This window comes from Enhydra lutris, unplaced genomic scaffold (genome assembly GCF_002288905.1).
Source record: "Enhydra lutris kenyoni isolate GAN:26980312 unplaced genomic scaffold, ASM228890v2 scaffoldscaffold14, whole genome shotgun sequence".
Classification (NCBI taxonomy): Eukaryota; Metazoa; Chordata; class Mammalia; order Carnivora; family Mustelidae; genus Enhydra; species Enhydra lutris.
In genome coordinates, this window is record NW_019154098.1 from 36,301,705 (window position 1) to 36,321,807 (window position 20,103).

Here is a 20,103-nt window from a genome sequence, read left to right on the forward strand (position 1 = left end):
CACCTCCTCTCTTCTTTTCCAAATGTCACTTTCTTAATGGGGTCAGCCCTAGCTTCTTTTTTTTTATTTTTTTTTTAAGATTTTATTTATTTATTTGACAGAAAGAGAGAGAGACAGTGAGAGAGGGAACACAAGTATGGGGAATGGGAGAGGGAGAAGCAGGCTTCCTGCTGAGCAGGGAGCCTGATGCAGGGCTTGATCCCAGAACCCTGGGATCATGACCTGAGCCGAAGGCAGACACTTAACGACTCAGCCATGCAGGCGACCCATTCCCTGGCTTCTTAGTTAACATTTTGATACCCACCTAGCCACTCCTGGCATTCCCCAAGCCCCTTCCTTCTTTACTTTTCTCCTTGGAGCAACTCCCTCCAACATTTCCCTTATTTATCTTATTTATCGTATGTCTCTTGCCGCTAGACAGTCAGCTCCATGAGAACTAGGGTTTTGTCTGTTCCCTGATGTGACAGCCGTGCCTCCCTCCTAGGAGACACCTGGCACCTCTTTATGAAACGAATGTCTGCTAATAGGAGGTCGTCTCCTCTCTCTTCACTACTTCTTTCTGACTTCCTATGGAGCTGTTGTCTTAACTCCTGTCTGTGCTTTGTCCATGGAGTTAGTACGACACAGTGGTAAAACCAGTGGACAGCCAAGTGCAAACGGAACTTAGCATTTGGCTGCCTCATTCCCAAGCTGTGTGACTTTGGATAAGTAGCTTGGCCTGAGATTTCATTTCTTTGCTTCTAAAATGGAGGAAGCTGCCCTGTCTGTCACTCAGGGTTGCCATGAAGTCTCAACAGAATAATGGATAAAGGACCATCAAAGACAAGATGTGGTTTTCATTTACCACGGCGTCTGGCCCAGGCTCAGCGCCAGAGCTTTATGGATATGACGGTCTCATTTAATTCTCAAATCAGTGAAATACAAACTCGCACCCCTGAACTCATTTTATATATAAGAAAACTGACGTGCACCAAAAAGTTCAGTGAATTACTTAACTGCCCAAGAGCTAGTCTGCAATTCAGCCAGGCTTTGAACCCAAGCGTTTTTATTCCACAGCCTGAGTTTTTCCCCCACTACGTTCTACTAGCACAAAGTTAATGTCTTAATAACCAAATGGAATAATGAAAAGGATTTGACCCAACGTGCAACTTTTGTCTCCAGACGATTTTTTTCTGGACTGCTAATGAACGTAGCAGTTTCCTGATGGTATTTTTATCCCCTTTTCAACTCAAACAGGCAGAAATTCCCGTCATCCAAAAGAAAAAGGTATTGTCAGGCATTCCTCTATCTTTCCCCTCCTCCCCCAGGGAAAGAAACGCTATCATATGTCCCCTGAGATTTCTGTTGTACAGTCTAACCAAGTCCAGATGGTTTTCTCAAGTTCAGACATCATACTTGGTAAAGTATTTGTAGTTATCTATGGAAACAAATTCTGGACTCAGTTGCAAACACGGCATCCCAAATCACTTATGCCATGCTCTTCTGCCTTGTTTGTTATGGCCTTTCTGTGCTAATGAATTTGTAAATGTGGTTTAATTACTGTTTACTGAAAAATAGCTACACACAGATCAGTCTCAGTGGGAGACTTAGCCAAAATGTTGAGGCAATTTCTTTCAAGTGCAAAAACAGCTAATAAGTGAGAAGCACTTTTTAAACATTGGGAAAGGAACTTAAGCTTAATTTTGAAGAAACGGTGTTGTATAGACCCAGAAAAAAGAAGTCATTCTTTAAGAGAGTATATTTAAATGGCAGAATGGTATTTTTTTTTTTCCTAAGGCTGGGCACACGGTGATTTGCACAGAAGCAAAGTACAGGGATGGTGATTTGATTGAACATCACACCGAAGAGCTGTACTTTAAAGAGCCCCCAAAAAGGAAAACCCAAAATTACTTATAAATTTCACAAAAATGTCCCGGAGCTCTGTAAAGCCATGTATTATGTATTACCTCATGTTTCTGAATTCCTGCCTCAGGCAAATTGCCAACTTAGCAACTAAATGACCGTTTTCAAATTCTAATACAAACCAGCCCTTCTAACTTCGCTTTTCTCCCTCCAGAAAAAAAAAAAAAAAAAAAAAAAAAAAGGGACACACGAGGGAAAGGAAAGTTATTGGAAGGTTCATTTTATAAATTGTGCTTCATCTGGAGCTGGAGTTTAGTCTTGCTCTTGCATAAAACGGTGTTTGCCTGATTCCACACGAAGAGGGCTCTTCGTGCCCCTGCCACTGTTGGTCCTGCTCATAGGACGGGGTGCTCTGCTCTCCCTGCTCTTTCCGAGGCTCCCGGGGTAGGAGCAGGGGTGGAGCCTGCTCTGCCTCCAGGGCGAAACTCAGAAAACAAAATCAGTCACCTTGCCAATTACTAAGATTGCTTGGCATTTCTTGAACTCTGGATATAATGCAAGAAATTGGAGCAGTATGAGATGCAAATACTGCCCTCTAGGAATTTATTTTTAGTGGGGGCAGAAGACAGGGCTGCAGGCAATTCAATAGAAGAGATTTCCGAACTGGGGGTTGGAGCGGGTGGCGGGCATGGTAAAGGGGGTCAAAGGTACAAACTTCTAGTTATAAGATAAATAAATCCTATGGCACGTCCAGGGCCTCATCACTGTAGGGGAAAGACTTCTTTTCTGGGAAGATTATTACAGATTTCCATGTTGTGATGATTCAGCTGTCCATTGGTCATTGCTTTTTTCATTGACTCGCCAAATGTTATTTGTGGGAGCCAGAGAGGGAAAAGTAGTCCCAGTAGAGACTGTGTCTCAAGGGGCTGACCCTTCAGAGAGACAGAGACAGACATTAAATAAACACCACAAGAGAAAAATCTCAAAGAAAATTGGAAATCACGATTAAAATGGGGATGTGTAGTCTTTCACATAGCCTATAATTTCCCAAGCTTTATTTTCAGGATTTTTTCTAGTATCGGAAAAATGCAAAGTGTAGAGCCCCCCTTTATGAGAAGGGGCTTATCCTGACAGTGCTTAAATCATAAGACTTTGGAAATAAGAACAAATCTCAGATACCACCTCCTCCAGGAAGGCTTTCCTGATAGCACCTATGCTGCCTTTTGGCTTGGGTGTCCTATCTATGTACTCTCATCGTACCACATCCATTCCCCTGGTAACAATGAACTGAATATCTGTTGTATTGTCTGTCCCCTCACTGCCACCACCATTTCTGAACTTACACAGCTGGGGGCCTCCGAAGATGGAGGGGCCACATCTCACTCTTCTTTGAATCCACGGCATGCAACACACGCCTGGTGCCTGGTGTTCACCTACTTAATAGTGATGGCTCTGTGAATAGGAAGATAGGGGTTTTTTGAATAGGGGTTTTTTTTTCCATCTAACAGAAGTTGCCTTTGTTCCCCACAGTATGTTAAGTTTAAAAATAGGTAAAAAAAAAAAAAAAAAAAAAAAAAAAGTGTATATATTCTTGTTTTTTTGAAGTGCAAAATACTAAAACATGTTAATAGCATTTCACATAAGCATGCCTATAAAAATTCTGGAAGGACACACACCAAAATGCCCGCAAGGTTATCTCTAAGTGTGAAGATTTGAAGTGTTGCTAATTTTTTTCTCTATGCATTGCTGTGCTATCTTACTTTGTTTTGAACAGTGTACCACTGTTATAATACAATATAAAGTTGATTGTATTTAAAAAGGAAAGTTTGGCCTCTTCCGTAAGCACGCATGTAAACCATTTATGAAGCCTCATCTTTACCATCTGAACCCAACGCTGACAGTGACTTGACTTTGTGAATTTAAAGAACCCATCTAGCTTGGTAGCGTTTAATGGTATTAGATGGATTTGTATTGTCCTTACTCATACCTGTTTTTTAATATTCAGAAGGTCCCCAAGCAGCACTTTCCTTGGACGTATTCTAGCAATAAATCATAAATTACCTCTTCTGTCTCTCTCTCTCTTCCTGTTCTCCTCCTTAAATTCTCCCTGCTAATACTGGGATTGGGTGTTACAGCCTCAGTCATCTTAATGTCAGGCTAGACCTCTTGCAAATAGACGAGGCAGAACTAAGTAGCGCATTTCCCTGGCCCTGGCTCTGACTCTCCCCCTCCCTCCTTTTCTCCCTCTTCTTTCATGATGAATCCCTTGTTTTCTCATGGTTCAGTACAGAGAAGGCATCCGTTTTCTGGTCCATGGTATTTCCACTTGACATCTTCAGACCGCCTGTCTTTCTGTCATTCTGTTTGGCTGAATTGGACAACCAGACCGTGTTATGGACTCAAAGAGTCCATTTCTTTTCCCCGGAGGAACAGGCACAAATTCTAAAGTGTGCCTCCAAAGAACAGATCTAAAAACGAGGTGTCTTCTTCTGTCTCTGCAGCTGAATCCTCGCTGCCAGGATGGGGAAACAGAACAGCAAACTGCGCCCGGAGGTCATGCAGGATTTGCTGGAAAGCACAGACTTCACGGAGCACGAGATCCAGGAGTGGTATAAAGGCTTCTTGAGAGACTGCCCCAGTGGACACTTGTCAATGGAAGAGTTTAAGAAAATTTATGGGAACTTTTTCCCTTACGGGGATGCTTCCAAATTTGCAGAGCATGTCTTCCGCACCTTCGATGCCAATGGCGATGGGACGATAGACTTTAGAGAATTCATCATAGCCTTGAGCGTGACATCGAGGGGGAAGCTGGAGCAGAAGCTGAAATGGGCCTTCAGCATGTATGACCTGGATGGGAACGGCTACATCAGCAAGGCGGAAATGCTAGAGATCGTGCAGGTACGTAGCCCTCACCTCTTACAAAGCCAAGGGCATGAGTCCCAGGTAAGAACTGGCAGGGGATCCGTCCAGCATGGGGCAAGGTGCAGCCTTGATTTGGCCTGCACAGTTTTTGAAAACGCTGAACCCATAGTTGCAAACAGAAGAGTACACATAAACATGCAGAGTTTTTGGCATCTCTTGGAAACGCAGATCTGGCAACACTGGGTCCCCATTCTTGCTTGGCCTAAGTTACCTGATTGCTTTGTGGTGACTTCCCCCCCCTACCCACCACCACACATGGGCATACATTCCTTAGCAAATTCTGCTCACTGTGGCCCCTCCATCCACCCATCCCCAGGACCTGCCCAGACCTCGAGCCTTTGGGGTTATATCCCCTGGAGTGGTATCTAATGATCAAGTCTCTGACCTGGGGTTCAAACCCTGCCTCTTTCAGTTACTACCTCTATGACTCTGACCAACTTAATTCACCTAAGTGAGCCTCAATGTTCCCATCTGTGAAAGCGAACTGCCACCCATGTTTTGGGGTTAGTTTAAGATTAGGTGTGACTGTCCCTGTTCAATGCTTAGCCCAGTACCAGGCATACAGAAAAGCAGAAAAGCTCATCATCCCCACTATCATTAATTGACAACTTTCTTAGACTCTTGAATAAAGGCAGGGACTGGGCTGGGTTCTGTCTCGTCAGAAATGCAAACATTGTAGAATCAAGGAAGCACTCCATTTTATTTCCCCAGATCACTCACCGAGAGTAAATACCCTGAACAGGCCAGGAGAAGGGGCCCTGGTGTTGGCCACATTTTCCTTGTCAGACCCCAAGGGAAGGTGGGGAAGGGACACGAGGAGCCGTAAGTGGTCGTGCCACCACCAGCTTGATCGGCAGTGAGTGGGACTCAGAGAGGAACTTAGGGGGACTGAGACACAGCTCAGGGGATGATCAGGACAGCTTCAGCTGCAGGCAATAAAAAGGACTAGGTGGGTGGGCTGGCCATCACTCACCATCTTGGCAGGAGAATGGGCACAAGAAGGAAGCATCTGGAAGCAGACAGCAGTCCAAGAGAGTGGGCATTTGGCTTCCTGGAGGGCTCATCTCAGGAGCCAGCACTCCTTCCAGAGCTTTGAGGTTCTGAGATAGATCTACAGCCCCTGGGAGGACAGGTGGGGCTGCTGGAAGGGAGGGAGGGGGTAGGACACAAGGAAACGGATAGCAATCCTCTGCTGGTGAGATTAGGGGTGGAGTCAGAGGAGCATTTGCTTTCAAGGAAAGAACCAGGGAGAGCCCGTTGCAGAAGCCTAATGTCAGAGCCGAAAGAGACCCACATGACTGCCTTGTCATCGAGCCCTTGTAGCTGAGGCCTGGGGTCTGCTCCTGGGGCAGTGGGCCTGACCCCACAGGACAGTGAGAAGGACAGGTGCACACAGAGCTGGAGGCGGAGCAGGAGTCCGGTTCCCAGATCTGCCAGCTAGTTCTTTCTGTGGCTCTTCCTTCCCCTTGAGCCACGACTATCTGAATGTGGTATGTTAAATTAATCCGTCAGAGCCAAGATCTTAAACAAGAATAAAGGATTTCAGGGGCACCGGGGTGGCTCAGTGGGTTAAGAGATTTGCCCTCAGCTCTGGTCATGATCCCAGTGTCCTGGGATGGAGCCCCTTGTCAGGCTCCCTGCTCAGTGGGGAGCCTGCTTCTCCCTCTCCCTCTGCCGCTGCTCCCCCTGCTTGGGCGCTCTCTCTCTCTCTCTCTCTCTCAATCTGCGCCAAATAAATAAAATCTTAAAAAAAAAAAAAGAATAAAGAATTTCTCCCCTCCCCCAAGGATAAATGTATAAAAATGTGATGTCAACGGTAAAAATATGGGCAGTACAGAAAAATACAAAAGCAAAAGAGAATTCTCCATATTCCCACTCCACATACAAAGAGATAATTTCTAGTATTAGAAAGTAATATTTTCTGGTCTTATTTCTGTCATTTAAATGATTTCATAAAGTATATGAAATTTTGTTTCTTGCCATTTTTCACTCAAACATAATAATACAAGCATTTCTTGTGTCATAAAAACTTTAATAATGATATTTTAATAGCTGCATAATAGTCATACAGTACAACTTACTTTCTCTTCCTCTGTTGTTGGATATATAACTTGTTTCCAGGTTTTATTAATATACATGATACTATAATTTTTAAGTATAAAATAACAGATCATTCTTGTGCGTGCTGCTTTTTCTATATTTAGCATTATCCCCTTAGAATGGGTTCCCAAAAGTACAATTACTGGGCCAAAGGGAAGGAGCACTGATTTCTGAGATGCTGGATGCTCTCTGCCAAGCTATTTTCCCAAACACGCTGCTTGGGTGAATGAAGGAGGTGCCGTGGCATTGCACTTTTCCGGTTTTTCTTCATCTTTGCTAATTAAACAAACATTTAAATTTCAAAGGTGATTCGTTTTAATTAGCTTTATTTTGTCTCTCCTTTTGGGGGTGGGGGAGTGCTGCGCTCTGCCCCCGTGTCCTCTGCCCCACTGCAGAGAAACGGGGTGACTCTGTTCTCCTTTTGAAGAGAATGACTTCCTGATTGGGATTTAAGGGGAAAAAAATTTCGTTAGCCACCGTGTTCTCTCCTGTGGAACATTTTTGCGCAGTTCTCCTGGCTGCCCCTGCTCAGGGGTTTGGTGGACAGTACTGATGAAGATGTTGACCCTCAGTCAGGGAGAACCCTCCAGAACCCTTGGGCTTCTGAACATCAGACCATTCAAGCATTGGCTCGCACCTACAGTTCAGCACCCGCTAGGTAGCTGGCCCCGGGAATAAAGAGTGTAGGCAGCACCACAGACACCCTCCCCAGGCTGTGGAATTTGGTTTGCAAGGGTGGGTGGGGACTTGGCAGAGGACGCACAGAAGGTTCTAGTAGGCACTTGCTGAGCCCCTGCCCTGTGTTCTGCACGAAATGTAGAAAGGGACCATAGAAACGAAGGGCCATTCGGCTTCACAATACATTTTCTGCCCTCCTCCCCCCCACCATAAGTAGCTCAGTCCGCTCACAGGCCCAAGGGAAGTTTCCAGGTCATCACAGGAAGGACTCAGAGTCCTTAATAAATGCTTATGTACTCAGGGTTTTTGAGGAGCCTGCAAATGGAAACCTCAAGTCTCCGTAGTTGTTTCCTGCAGCCCCGCCCTCCGGTAATTAATATTCATGACCGTGGGGAGGAAACACTGCAGCACCCCGAGGCGGTTTCCAAATTGCCAAAGAAATTCAATTAAATTTAGAATCATTTTCCTATGAAGGGCTAAGTTATTCTGTTCTGCTCCTTTGCAAATGGACAGTTCCGGATTCTGCCTCATTCTTGTGCTGAGCCCCGGGTTGCGGTGACTGGGTGAACTGGAATGTGGAGGACACTATCAGACTTTCCGTTCTTTTCGTTTCCTCTTTTCTCTCCCCACCCGGAAAGCGACGGCCCGCACTCCGGGCGCTGGGCCTGTCCCAGGAAGCCGTGTACCAGTGTGCGGGTTCTTGGGGGGCGGGGCGCTGAGGAGGGTGCTGGTTCCAGCTGGTTCCTGCCCTCCAGCAAAGACCTCTGCAGAGCTGCGCCTACTTCAGACCAGTAACTGTCCCTTGGGTTTCTGCTTTGTGTTAGATACATCTATGTTAGGGGGTGATGAGACGGGGGCAAGATGTGGGCCCCAGAATCATTCACAAAGGGCGCTTCCATTTGTTAAAGTGAGTAAAACCTGCAACTCGATGGCAGGCACCAACGTGTGAATTCTTGGGTGAATTTGTTCCTCCAAGACTCAGAAATTCAAGCAGTTTAATAAAAGGCAAATTCATGGTGTTCACTGACAGACCCTAAAGACTGGTAAGGGTGTGGATTGGGGTCCAAACGAGTTTATAATTAGGCTCGACAAGAATGGAGTGTGGGATTCTGTAAATTTTCCAGTTTTTCTTCCCTGAGGTTGCTTCTCGGAGTTTAGCGTTGGCAATCACATAATATTGTTTATGGGCCGAGCTTTGGTCTCTGTTGTAGACTCCAATACTGACATAACGCCCTGGGAGTTTCCTTTTGTTGCTCTAACAGATTTCTGTAAACTTAGTTGCTTAAAACAACACAAAGTTATTATTTTAACAGTTCTCCAGGTCAGAGGTCTGAACTCAGTTTTACTGGACTAAAATCAAGGTGTCCACAGGTTGCATTCCTTCTGGAGGTTTTAGGGGAAAATGTGTTTCCTTGCCATTCCTGGTTTCTGGAAGCATTCCTTGACTTGTGGCCTCCTTCCTGCATGTCCAGAGTCAGCAAGCTTAGATGGATTGAGTCCTTCTCATACCAGCATTTCTCTGGGCATCTCCCTTTGCTTCTCTCTTCCATTCAGAAGGACCCTTGCGATTACATTGGGAGCCGCTTGCCTGGAGAACCTTGTGATCACAAGGTCTTTAACTTAATTCCCATCACGCTTTTAGCATGTAAGGTGACATTTTCACAGGTTCCGGGGGGTAACAACCTGCATATCTTTGGGGGGACTGTTATTCAGTCTACCACATATGCCAAAATGCAGTTATGTTCCTTTTTTAAAAAAATAATTTTGTGCTCTATCAACATCTGGATGAACAAACAAAACCATATGCAGATTTATTTTTAGAGCCTTAAATGAACATTTTCACGTTCACGTGTTTGTTTTTTTTCAAGTGACAAATTTAGGAACACGGTTTAGGCCTAGTATTTTATTATTGCGTCAAAACCGCCTCTCAGGAGTCATAAGCCAGACAGATTACAGCGCTGACCTTTTCCTCCTGTTACAGCAGATCCTCTCCTCCAGATGGGGGCCCCGAGACCTGGGAGAAGCCTTCTGCCTCATGTAGCCACCTGTCAGCCCAGCTGGAGACAGGTCTGCACCAAACACCCGTCCCAGCACAGGGTCTGAGGAAGGGGCCGAGGGAGTGGGGAAGGGACGTTGCTGATTTGCCCATGAGTGCTTGGACGCTCCCTGGGTTGTGCGGGAGCTCGGTAAATGTTGGCTACCATTATTCAATTGCAGTTTCCAGAGCTAGGACAGGATATTTTCCTGCTAAATCAAGGGAGATGGTTTCCCAAAGGACGAGGTAATAGAATCTTCAATTAAGTTTAAGTTAAGGGGCGCCTGGGTGGCTCAGTCATTAGGTGTCTGTCTGCCTTTGGCTTGGGTCATGGTCCCGGAGCTCGGGACCCCGTGTCAGGCTCCCTGCTCAGCGGGAAGCCTGCTTCTCCCTCTCTCACTCGCCTTGCTTGTGTTCCCTCTCTCATGGTCTCATTCTTTGTCAAATAAGTAAATAAATAAGTCTTTTTTAAAAAAAAACTTTTAAGTTGAATTCTCCTAGTCATAAAATGTATATTAACAAAGAGGAGGGAGGTAACCCCACGAAACCCTCAATTGCTGGGAACTCACAGATATTCTGGAACAGATAACTTTAGGAGTTCCTGACCTTCTTCATCTCTTACGTTTCCTACCAAACACCAGCCCATCTGGGAATAACTAAAACTTCCAGGCTACTCCGATGCTCACAGGACTCTGATGAAAGAATGATCAGCTTTCCAGAAGAGAATGTGGTTGGCACCAGGAATGCCCCAAGGCTGGACTGGTTCTCAACTTCAAGTTAGAGACTTTCTGAGAGGATATACCCAGGCTGACATCATGTTACCCAGAACAGTTCTCAGGAAACTTACTTTGAAAACTAGGTTGGAAATTTTCTAATTAGCATATTTATTACTTGGATGTTAATGATTGCTTCGAAAATACTGGTGTTCAAATCATTACTGTCTTGGAATCAGACTCGCCTTCGTTGTTGTGACACGGGTTAACTGGCATTTTAAATGAAGGCTGGGCGGATGTCAGGACACCTTTAATCTACCTTTTCAGGGATTTTGGAATGAGTGCAACCTGAGGGAAGGAGATTGGGCACATCCTGGCAGCTCATCATGGAAGATTTCATTTCTGTTTCTTTTTAGCAGTATTAGAAATTTTTTTCTCCTTCCCTCATGTGATGAAAGGCTCACATACCTACACAGCGGTTGGATGAGGAGGAAGGAGGGGACGGTGGGGGCCAGGCAAATGTCTGCCCTCCAGGGGCACCAAACAAAAGCACGAGTTAGTCCCAGCTGGTGGCAAGATCACCAGCCCACTTGTGAGTGTCTGTGCCACTGAGGACCAGAGTGAGGACCAGAGAAACTTCTTTACCTTCTTTCAGAGCCACTTCCTGAGTGGCACTTGCATTTTTTCTCCGGATCATCTTTCTAAGTTGACGCCATAGATACTCTATCAATTTTAATATGTTCCTTGGAGGCTTTAAACACTGGGTTCTTTTGATTCTGGGGACTGGGGGAGTGGGTGATGGGACAAGAGCTTCTAATCTTCTAAGATCTTCTAAGCTTTTGATATGGCCCCCGGGAATTCAGCTCCACACCTTTGCCTAATTCCCATTTTTGAACGTGGACCACAGATGTGACCCCGGAATGCAACTTAAGATTTTTCTCCTGGAGGCAGCTGTAAAGTCATTGCTTAGACCACTGACTTTCTGGAAGAGCTAATCTTCGTGTGCACCATTGTGTTTGATTTACCCTCTTATTAGGGGATTAATCTTATGACAAGGGTTTAACTCTTAGCGTGGAGTGTGCCATCTGGTGATGTGAGTGAGGCACCCCTCTCTGGCGGGTCCCTCCCTGTGGTATTCGTGGCCTTCCCGTAGCCTTCATGGCCTCCTCGTCTTTCTTCTGCCACCCAAACATGGACACTCCCAAGCAGAGTTCTAGCTACAGCCTGTGTTTCCTGCAGAAGTCTCCTCTCCTCAGTGCCCACCAAGGGCTAGCCCCGTGCCAAGGGCTTTCCACGCTGTGTCTGACTCCTAGATCTGCCGTCCCAAATTATCATCGACTGGGCAGCTTGACACACAGCAGAAATGTATTCTGTCTCAGTTCTGGAGGCCAAAGGTCCAAAATCAAGGTGTGGACAAGGTCAGTTCCTTCTGGAGACTCCTGGGGGTCGGGAGGGGAGGTCATCTGTTACATGCCTCTCTCCTAGCGTCAGTGGTGACACAACCCTCGGTGTGCCTGGCTCATAGCCATGTCACTCCGGCCTCTGCCTCCATCAATCACGATGCTCTCCCTGTGAGTCTGAGTCCAGATTTCTTTCTTCTTACATGAACTCCAGTCACTGGATTGGTTGGGGCCTGTCCTAATCCAGCCTGATCTTATTTTAACCTTATTACAGCTGCAAAAACCCTTTGTCCAAAGAAGGTCACCTCAGTTCTTCTCACCTCCGCCAGCTTCTGGATGGACACGACGTTTTGCAGGACAGTGTTTCACCTGCGGCACGTGCCTCCTCTCACTGAATCCTCACAACAACCTTGGTAACCCCACTTTATGGAGGAAACAGCCGATGACTTCCAGATCTCCAGCTTCGTTAGGTCCAACTTTTTTTTTAAGACTTTATTTTTAAGTAATCTCTACACCCCACGGGGGGCTGGAACTTACAACCCAGAGATCAAGGCTGCACACCCCATCGACCGAGCCAGCCATGCGCCCCTGTTATGTCCTACTCTTTGTGACATCTTCACTGAGCTGTTGCTCTGGTATTTCACAAAGTCGGCGTTCCACAATCAAACTCATCCCTACCCCCCTCACCCCCCACACATGAAGGCCTATAATATAACAGCTCTGGAACGTCTGTTAGGACAGTAATAAAAGGGCCCTTTGGATGGGGCTATCTGAAGCTGCTTTTGCATTGCACTTTGGGTAAGATTGAAAAAGAACATTAACTGTCCTAAAAAAACAAACAAACAAACAAAAAAAAAAACATTAACTGTCCTTATCGAAAAATGATGAGTACCGCCACGGACTTGACAGAAGACCGTGGCAGGAGAAATGACAGATTTCAGAAAATATGAAGGAGGCTGATTGAATGGGTCTGCTGACTGCTAGATGTGAAGATAGATGGCAGAGAGGCACCAAAGATGTCTGACTTGACCACGGGGTGGACAAGTTTGGGAGGGCAATGATGAGTTTGCTTTTTTTCTGGCAAAGTCTTCCATGAAACCTAATGTAAGAATGGAGCTGCTTTGGTTGAAAGGGGGCAGGGCTCCTGTCATCTCCTCCCCTCCCAGGAAAGTACCTACAGCTCCTTGGGGAGAACATTAGGAAAGTTCCTGACTGCATGTATTCTTCTAAGAACTAAACAAGAAACTACTTACACCATTCCAGAAACACGGACATCGATCCTATTTCAAAAGTGTTTCCAAGAAAGATCCTCATGGCCTCTCTCCACCCTCACTTCCTGGTGGGCAATATCCTTCTATGCGGGGTTTTCTTCTTTATCTAGAATCTAAACACAACCTTGTACTGCCTAACCTCTTGTGCCTTTGGTTGGTTGTCATGGGGCCTTGGATGTCCTGTCAGGAGACCCTCCATCTTCTGGTAAAAGCAAGTGGTCTGGTTTCCTTCAGAGAGAAGGTTGCGCTTTAACTCTTGGAACTGTGCCTGCCCTGCGATCATTCTACAACTTTTATCAGTGCAGACGTGACTCCTTTTCCAGCATCCCAAGAGGTGGTTCATTCAGAGGGAAAAAGAAAGAAAAACATAGGCTATGAGGAAGCTAGAGACAGCCCCAGCCACAGGGCAGGAGCCATCCCAAGCCTATGTAGGAGCAGAGCCAGAGCTGGGCTCTTGGGTGTCCTCTAGCTCTGTGTTTACCCAGATTCAAGAATGAGGCTCTTCAAGTTTAATTAAAAACAGGATGTCCCTGCTGGGGCTCTCATTGACATTGCTAAAAATAAGTAGGGAAGTAGCCTGGCCTCTTCATGGTTTAATCCCATTAAATTTGGGGAAGGGGGGGAACTGGGGCTAATAAAAGACATGATTTGTTTCAGATGGCTGCCTGGCCTTGTGTCTTCTCTCTCCCCATGCTGGGGAGCCCTAGATTCTGAAGTTCTAGTGCATTCGGCTCTGGGTTGTTGATGCCGTGGGAAGGGGACAAAGGGACAATTTCCCAAATGTGGTTTTTTCCAGGTTGCCATCTACTTACTCATCTTGGGACCATTGGGATTTGTCACCTCAGCTCTTCACTCACTGCTCTGGTGCCACACACATCATAGACCTGGTTTTGTGAATAATTCACTAATCCCTGTCTGTAAGTTGATGCGCATTAAACAGAAAAAGTCTAATCTAGAGTTGTGAAAGAGCTGTCTGGAATGCGAGCCCTCACTTCCTCTTAAGCCCTGTGATACACTCAGACATTGTGCCTTTGCCCCATTCCAGAAGTCCTGTTTGCAAATATACTCATGTAAAGGCATCCTGACTTTCTTTGATTTTTATATTAACCCATCTTTATTTCTCTGTCCCAACCCCACTTCTTTGGCCTGAGTGCTAAAGGCTAAATCTCTTGAAGACTTTGGGTTGAATGCAGGGGCCTCGTTTTCTCACACAAAGTCATCTGTTTGCGTGGTCTTTAATTAATTTGTTCAACCAGGAGAATTAATCTCTGGGTTAGTACACAGTTGACTTCCCATCAGAATTCCAAGAAGGAGAATTTCATGAGACCCAACTCTTAGAGGCTTAGAGTTCCTCGCCATCACGGGAGCCAGAGGTGGCGTAGATGAAGGCTTCCCCAAGAATTATTAAGGCACACTGGAATCACTGTACCCGTCTAAATGAGGGTCATACAAAATGGGGTGCTTTTGGTCACCAATACAGTGTCTCCCAAGCACTTTGGCAGAGGATTGGGGAGATATAGAATAAGAAACACTGTATTGGTCATTTTGACAATTGACTGTCCGCCACCTAGCACACAGTAGACACTCAATAAATAACTGATGAGTAAAACTGATGAATGACAATTTTTTGATTCTCTGAATACTGCTGCCTATAAGTAAGAGGGAGGTTTGGGGAGTAGAGGCAAATAGGTAAATCCAAATTCATATCACTTCTATCTTTTTGTGGCTTATTGGAGAATGACAGATCCCTTCCCGTGCTCCCTGGGGGGCCCCATGGGTCCGTCCTGACCTGCTGTGGGGCCACATCTTGTAGCAGGCTCCCCAGCGCTCATGCTCTCCACCTTTTTACCATTCCTCCTACCTGGGGGTCCACGCAGGCCTTTCCCTCTGTCCTTTTCCTCTGGGAGCTCTCCGCTTCCTTCGTCTCTTTGCTGGCCTCACTCTTCATGGAAGCCTGCCCTAATCCTCCCGGCAAAGAAGGCTCCCCTGTTACATTTGCCTTGACAGTGATCCCATGAGGGCCAGGCTGGGACAGATAGGCCTGGCGTGTAATAGCTGGTCAATAAATAGCTGGGGAATGACCAAAGGAAGGGGTGAATGCATGAGCTATGGGAGGGGGGAAACTGAGATCAGGGATTTTCTTCACCTGGGGTCTTTGGGGTGGAGCCCCCAAATCCACAAGCCCCTGAAGCTGTCTGCCACAGTGTGTGCCTCGTTTCTAAGGGGAGCACCCATAGCTTTTGACAGACCAAACAATCTTGGGGGCCAAGGGCAGGCTGCCCCACGATGGGCACTTCAGCAGGAAGATTATTTTGAGTTAAAAAGCAGATGAAACCCAGCAGATTCAGGAACAGCTCTTGAAACCCAGGAGATTCAGGAACACCTCTCCCACAACTGCCTAAAAACATATAGGTAGAGAATCCAGGATGAGAACCACCACCCTCTAGAACGACATTACGGTATGAATGAGAGAATGAGATACAGTAGGCAGGGAGGAGCGTTGAAAGGCCTTTTTGATCCAAGTCTTCCATGTCCCTTTGTTTCCAAGTGTCCCAGGACACATTCGTTTACCAAACTACATTTGACAACAGCCCTCCAGGGCCTTTACTGAGTAGTGTGGGGGGGTCCGTGGCATTGGGGGAGACCGTTTCAGTACTGCTTAAAAAACTCAGTAGAACCCTGTTTTTGCCCATCAGATTTAAGATGTACCCGATTTATCTCAAGCCTCGAGTTGCATAATCATTTAGTGCAGAACTTGGATGGCACACGGCTTCATCTTGGGGATGCCTGGGAACATGCTGGGAAGCAGTGTGAGGCTACTGCGGCATTTAGGGGCCGGGTGGGTTGGGGGGGGGAGCATCGGGATGGATTGGTAATGTCTGCCTGGGAGAAGGCGCAGGCAGACACTTGCAGACCGTCAGGCACTTATTATCCTTGAGAGACTTGGGTAGAGATGCCGGCCTGTCTTTCTGGCCTGAGGAATGTCCCCCTCAGCCTTGCTGCTAGAAGTGGGGAGCAACAGCAGCTCCACACAGAAGCTTATTAGAAATGCAGGATCCCAGGCCCCATGACCACCCCCCACCCCCAACCCTGCTCAATCAGATTCTGCATTTTCACAAGATCCCCAGGGGATTTGTATGCACATGACAGTCTGAGACACAGGGGGCGACACAGCCTTCCTGCTGGCTTCTCACAGCTGGAGCCAGCCCCACTGGCCAGGCCTCCCTTGCTGGTCACCACACACTGGTTTTCTACAGCACATCAACAGGAACAGGACTGGCTCCCCGGGCTCATCGGGGCCATTCCCTTCGCCCCTCTCTCTGGGAGGTTTAATAATAAAGCTCTTCTTATCTTACTGTCTTACTATGCTTACTTCTTGTCTTACTATCACATCGTTTCTGTCCCTAGGCGATCTATAAGATGGTTTCCTCTGTAATGAAAATGCCTGAAGATGAGTCAACCCCAGAGAAAAGGACAGAAAAGATCTTCCGCCAGATGGACACCAACAGAGATGGTAGGAGGCTGTGGGGGCTTGGCTTCTCTCAGAGTGGGGACTGCGGGTGGGGCTGGGGCCACTCAGGCAGGCAGATGCCACTAAGGGACAAGATACTAGCCGCAAGGACCTGGCTCACAGGTCTTTTTGTGAAAGGAGCTCATCCCACATGCTCCTTGGAGGTGCAAGACAGAGAGGGACCAAGGTGGGTACAGGCGGAGACCACAGCAGGCTGGAGCCGGGCAGGTCAGCTCAGCGGAAAGCAGAGAGGGACTGGGTGTGACTCCTCTCAGACCCTGGCGGCTTTCACCCCAGCCTGCCCAGGTCGTGCGCTTGGGCTCTTCTGCGCATGCCTGGAGGTGTTGGGTTTCCGGGAGCCCCGTGGTCTTCCCCAGCCAGTGTCGGCCAGGAGAGGAGGGGATTGAAGTGGCCAGCACTTTCTGCCCGGAGGGTGCCCCCTACAGTTCAAAACCAAGGAGGGGATTCCAAACAATCCGAAGTGAAAAGGGAGGCTGGATTTCAAACTCAAGAATAGTGGACCTTAGGGGCGCCTGGGTGGCTCAGCGGGTTAAAGCCTCTGCCTTCAGCTCAGGTCATGATCCTGGGGTCCTGGGATCGAGCCCCGCATGGGCCTTTCTGCTCAGCAGGGAGCCTGCTACCTCCTATCTCTCTTTCTGCTTCTCTGCCTACTTGTGATCTCTGTCTGTCAAATAAATAAATAAAATCTTTCTTTTTTAAAGATTTTATTTATTTATTTCACAGAGAGAGATCACAAGCAGGCAGAGAGGCAGGCAGAGAGAGAGATAGAGGAGGAAGCAGGTTCTCCGCTGAGCAGAGAGCCCGATGTGGGACTCGATCCCAGGACCCTGAGATCACGACCTGAGCCGAAGGCAGAGGCTTAACCCACTGAGCCACCCAGGCGCCCCGAAATAAATAAAATCTTAAAAAAAAAAAAAAAAAAAGAATAGTGGACCTTAGATGTTGGGATGCAGATGGAATATAGGAGGCCCAATCAACTTTGAATTTTGGATGAAGAACAAATGTTCTTTAGAGAAATATTCTCTATGCAATATTTGTGACACACTTAAATGAAACAAAAAATTATTTATTTGAAGTTCAGTGTTAACTGGGGCCAAGGGAGCAAGTCCCCTCTGGGAGCTCCTATCTAGAGCTGCCCCAGCAGCTTCCCCTGAGAATGGGACCTTCTGGAAGCACCAGGAAAGGGGAAGAAGCTTTGCCTTCCCCAACTATATGACAAAAGGACCTTCCAGAAGGGAGACCCATACATATCCCAGCTTAGTCAACAAGGAAAGGGATCCACGGATAAAAGTGGGATCCCAGAGGGCCAAGTCTGTGTCCTCCAGCCTGCTCGGATTGACCTGAGGGCTCCCCTCAGCCTCGTTACTTTCTTACTTTGGAGGGAGGGGCAGCCTCCTCACATGTTGTCGAAAAGAAAGGGCCCTCCCCGCAGATATCTGTGTGGGCTCTTCTGCTCCCATGGAGGGAGAGGGACTCTTGCTGCAAAGCTAAGGCTACCGCAAAGAGGCCAGAAGGCTCCTGGGAAACCCCATGACGGCTGTGGTGCCTTAGGAGTGCAGCCTGCTCTCTTAAAAAGGCAAAGGTCAGCTATCTGTTGCACAAACACCGAGTGAGAACCGCCCGCCCCCTCCTGGGAACCTGTCCTGTGTGGCCATCTGACCCCTGTGAGCAGGGGCTCCCAGAAGCAGCATGCTGTCTTGGGGGCCGCTGTCCTAGGTGCTGGCTGGGCCCAGGCTCTCATGGTGGTGGTGTGGGGGAGCAGGAGGGAAGGGAAAAGGTGAGTGGTTGCTGCCACCTAGACGTGGTGGGACCTTACATCCGTGTAGCTGCCACCAGCCCCCGGCTCACCTGTCCTCTTGCTTTCTAGGAAAACTGTCCCTGGAGGAGTTCATCCGTGGGGCCAAGAGCGACCCATCCATAGTGCGCCTCCTGCAGTGCGACCCCAGCAGCGCCGGCCAGTTCTGAGCTCCGCACCCCACGGATTGTAGAGCTGCTGCTTGTGTTTGTTCCCTTTCACCTTTCTTTTTAACAAAACTTTTTTTTTTTTTTTTTTTTTTTTTTTTTTTGCCAAACAATATTGATGGTGATGCTGTCCCCCGTGCGGTCAGACGCACCTTCCTCCGTGCCGCCTTCAGCTTCCTCTGTTGTGGGAATGCCCAGAGCCCCAACGTGCTTGTGGAGAGCATGGACGTGCCGTCGTGCACGGACTGTGTGCTGTTCGTCGTTCTATGATGTCTCATCATTCCTATTGTTATTTTTCTTCTGATTCCAATGTTTCTGTTCTCAGAACGAAGACTCGGGGAGGCCAGAGAGGGCCAAGCAATCCAGTCCCGGGATTCTATGGCCAGCTCCCAGGGGCTTGTTTGAAAAACAAAACTCCCCACCTGGGTCTGGAGCCACTCATGCCCTCTGGGTGGTGGCACCCAGGTTGCCCAGGACAGGGGACCCCCTGGGGCCGGGCTCTGAGAGGGGCCTGGAGGCCTCCACTCCACCCTCTTCCCCAGCAGGCTGTAGTGTCTAAGCTGTGAACATTTCAAGGTAAATTCATAGAGAAGAGGAAAAAAGATGGCTCAGCTGTTTCTTCACATGGTTTACACTAGTTGAGCTAAGATGAGTTTCTTTGGAAATTAAACACAAATGGTAACTTACCTACAAAAACCAGACCCATCTTGTTGCCTATTGTGATTAAAAAAAAAAAAAAAAAGACTGCTGTATATAAAATATTGGGTATTGCAGACCAAATTAAGTGTTTTGCCTTGTTTAAATGAAATGCATGTTTAGTGAGCACTAATACAATCTTATTACAGAAGACTGTTTTTAGTAGCTTAATGTGAAGTAAGCCAACTATAATGAATGTCTGTGTCTTGTTTTAAGGTCATATCTGTCTTTGCACAAATGCACCAGTCAACAGGTATATTTTATATATTCCAGAGAAGAACAAAGTCACCATGACTAGGGCCCAACCTTAATTTTGAGTGCATTTCCAGAGTGGTAGTGTCTACAGGATAGAAGTAGGGCACGGTTAAGTGGGACATGTCCATTGGGCATCAGAAGGTTCGTCTTTACAAGAGATGTGAAGTCACCGTTAGCCCACTCAGCCCAGCAGCTCAATGGGAGTAGACTGGAAGTCCGGTGTTTTTCTGAGTAGATCAATATGCTGTCGACCCAACAAAAAAAAAAAACACAAATTCTTGGAACTTCCCAATGGTTTAATCCACATGATGAGTAAGGAGCTGTATCTGCAGTGTTGACCTTTCCATGCCCCCCGGGCCCTTCAGAGGGTTCAAGGTTGGGCAGTGAGCTGACTCTTCGTGAAGAAGGCATGGCCCAGAGTATCTGTGCTTTCCAGGGCCCATGGTGGGGAATCCAAAAGTATTTCCCATCACCATGTTCTCTGAATGCCAAATTCTGTTTCCAGAAGGGATAGCGCAAATTTGAGTCACTCTTTGGCTGGTGACCTCACATACACTAATTGGAATTGAAAGTTAAGAGTACAAATTGCTGATCACAAGTCAGTCAGTCTTAGTTTCACAAGCAGTAGGCCTGGGGAAGTCCAAGCACTCAAGGACCTAGATGGGGAGGACCTGCCCAGGGAGGAGGCAGAGAGATC

The 20,103-nt window shown here is 47.2% G+C and overlaps 1 protein-coding gene across 2 annotated transcripts; it reads left to right on the forward strand.

Moving 5' to 3' along the window:
• Window positions 1-4,349: 4,349 nt before the first annotated feature.
• LOC111146681 (neurocalcin delta) lies at window positions 4,350-18,504 on the forward strand. Of its 2 annotated transcripts, none has more exons than XM_022502339.1 (3): window positions 4,350-4,740; window positions 16,370-16,475; window positions 18,361-18,504. In XM_022502339.1, the coding sequence occupies exons 1-3, from the start codon at window positions 4,363-4,365 to the stop codon at window positions 18,456-18,458; spliced, it is 582 nt and encodes a 193-aa protein (XP_022358047.1). In that variant the 5' UTR covers window positions 4,350-4,362; the 3' UTR covers window positions 18,459-18,504. The 2 variants fall into 2 exon arrangements, with proteins under 2 accessions (XP_022358047.1, XP_022358048.1); XM_022502340.1 differs by having other exon boundaries at window positions 4,363-4,522; window positions 16,368-16,475.
• Window positions 18,505-20,103: the final 1,599 nt, after the last annotated feature.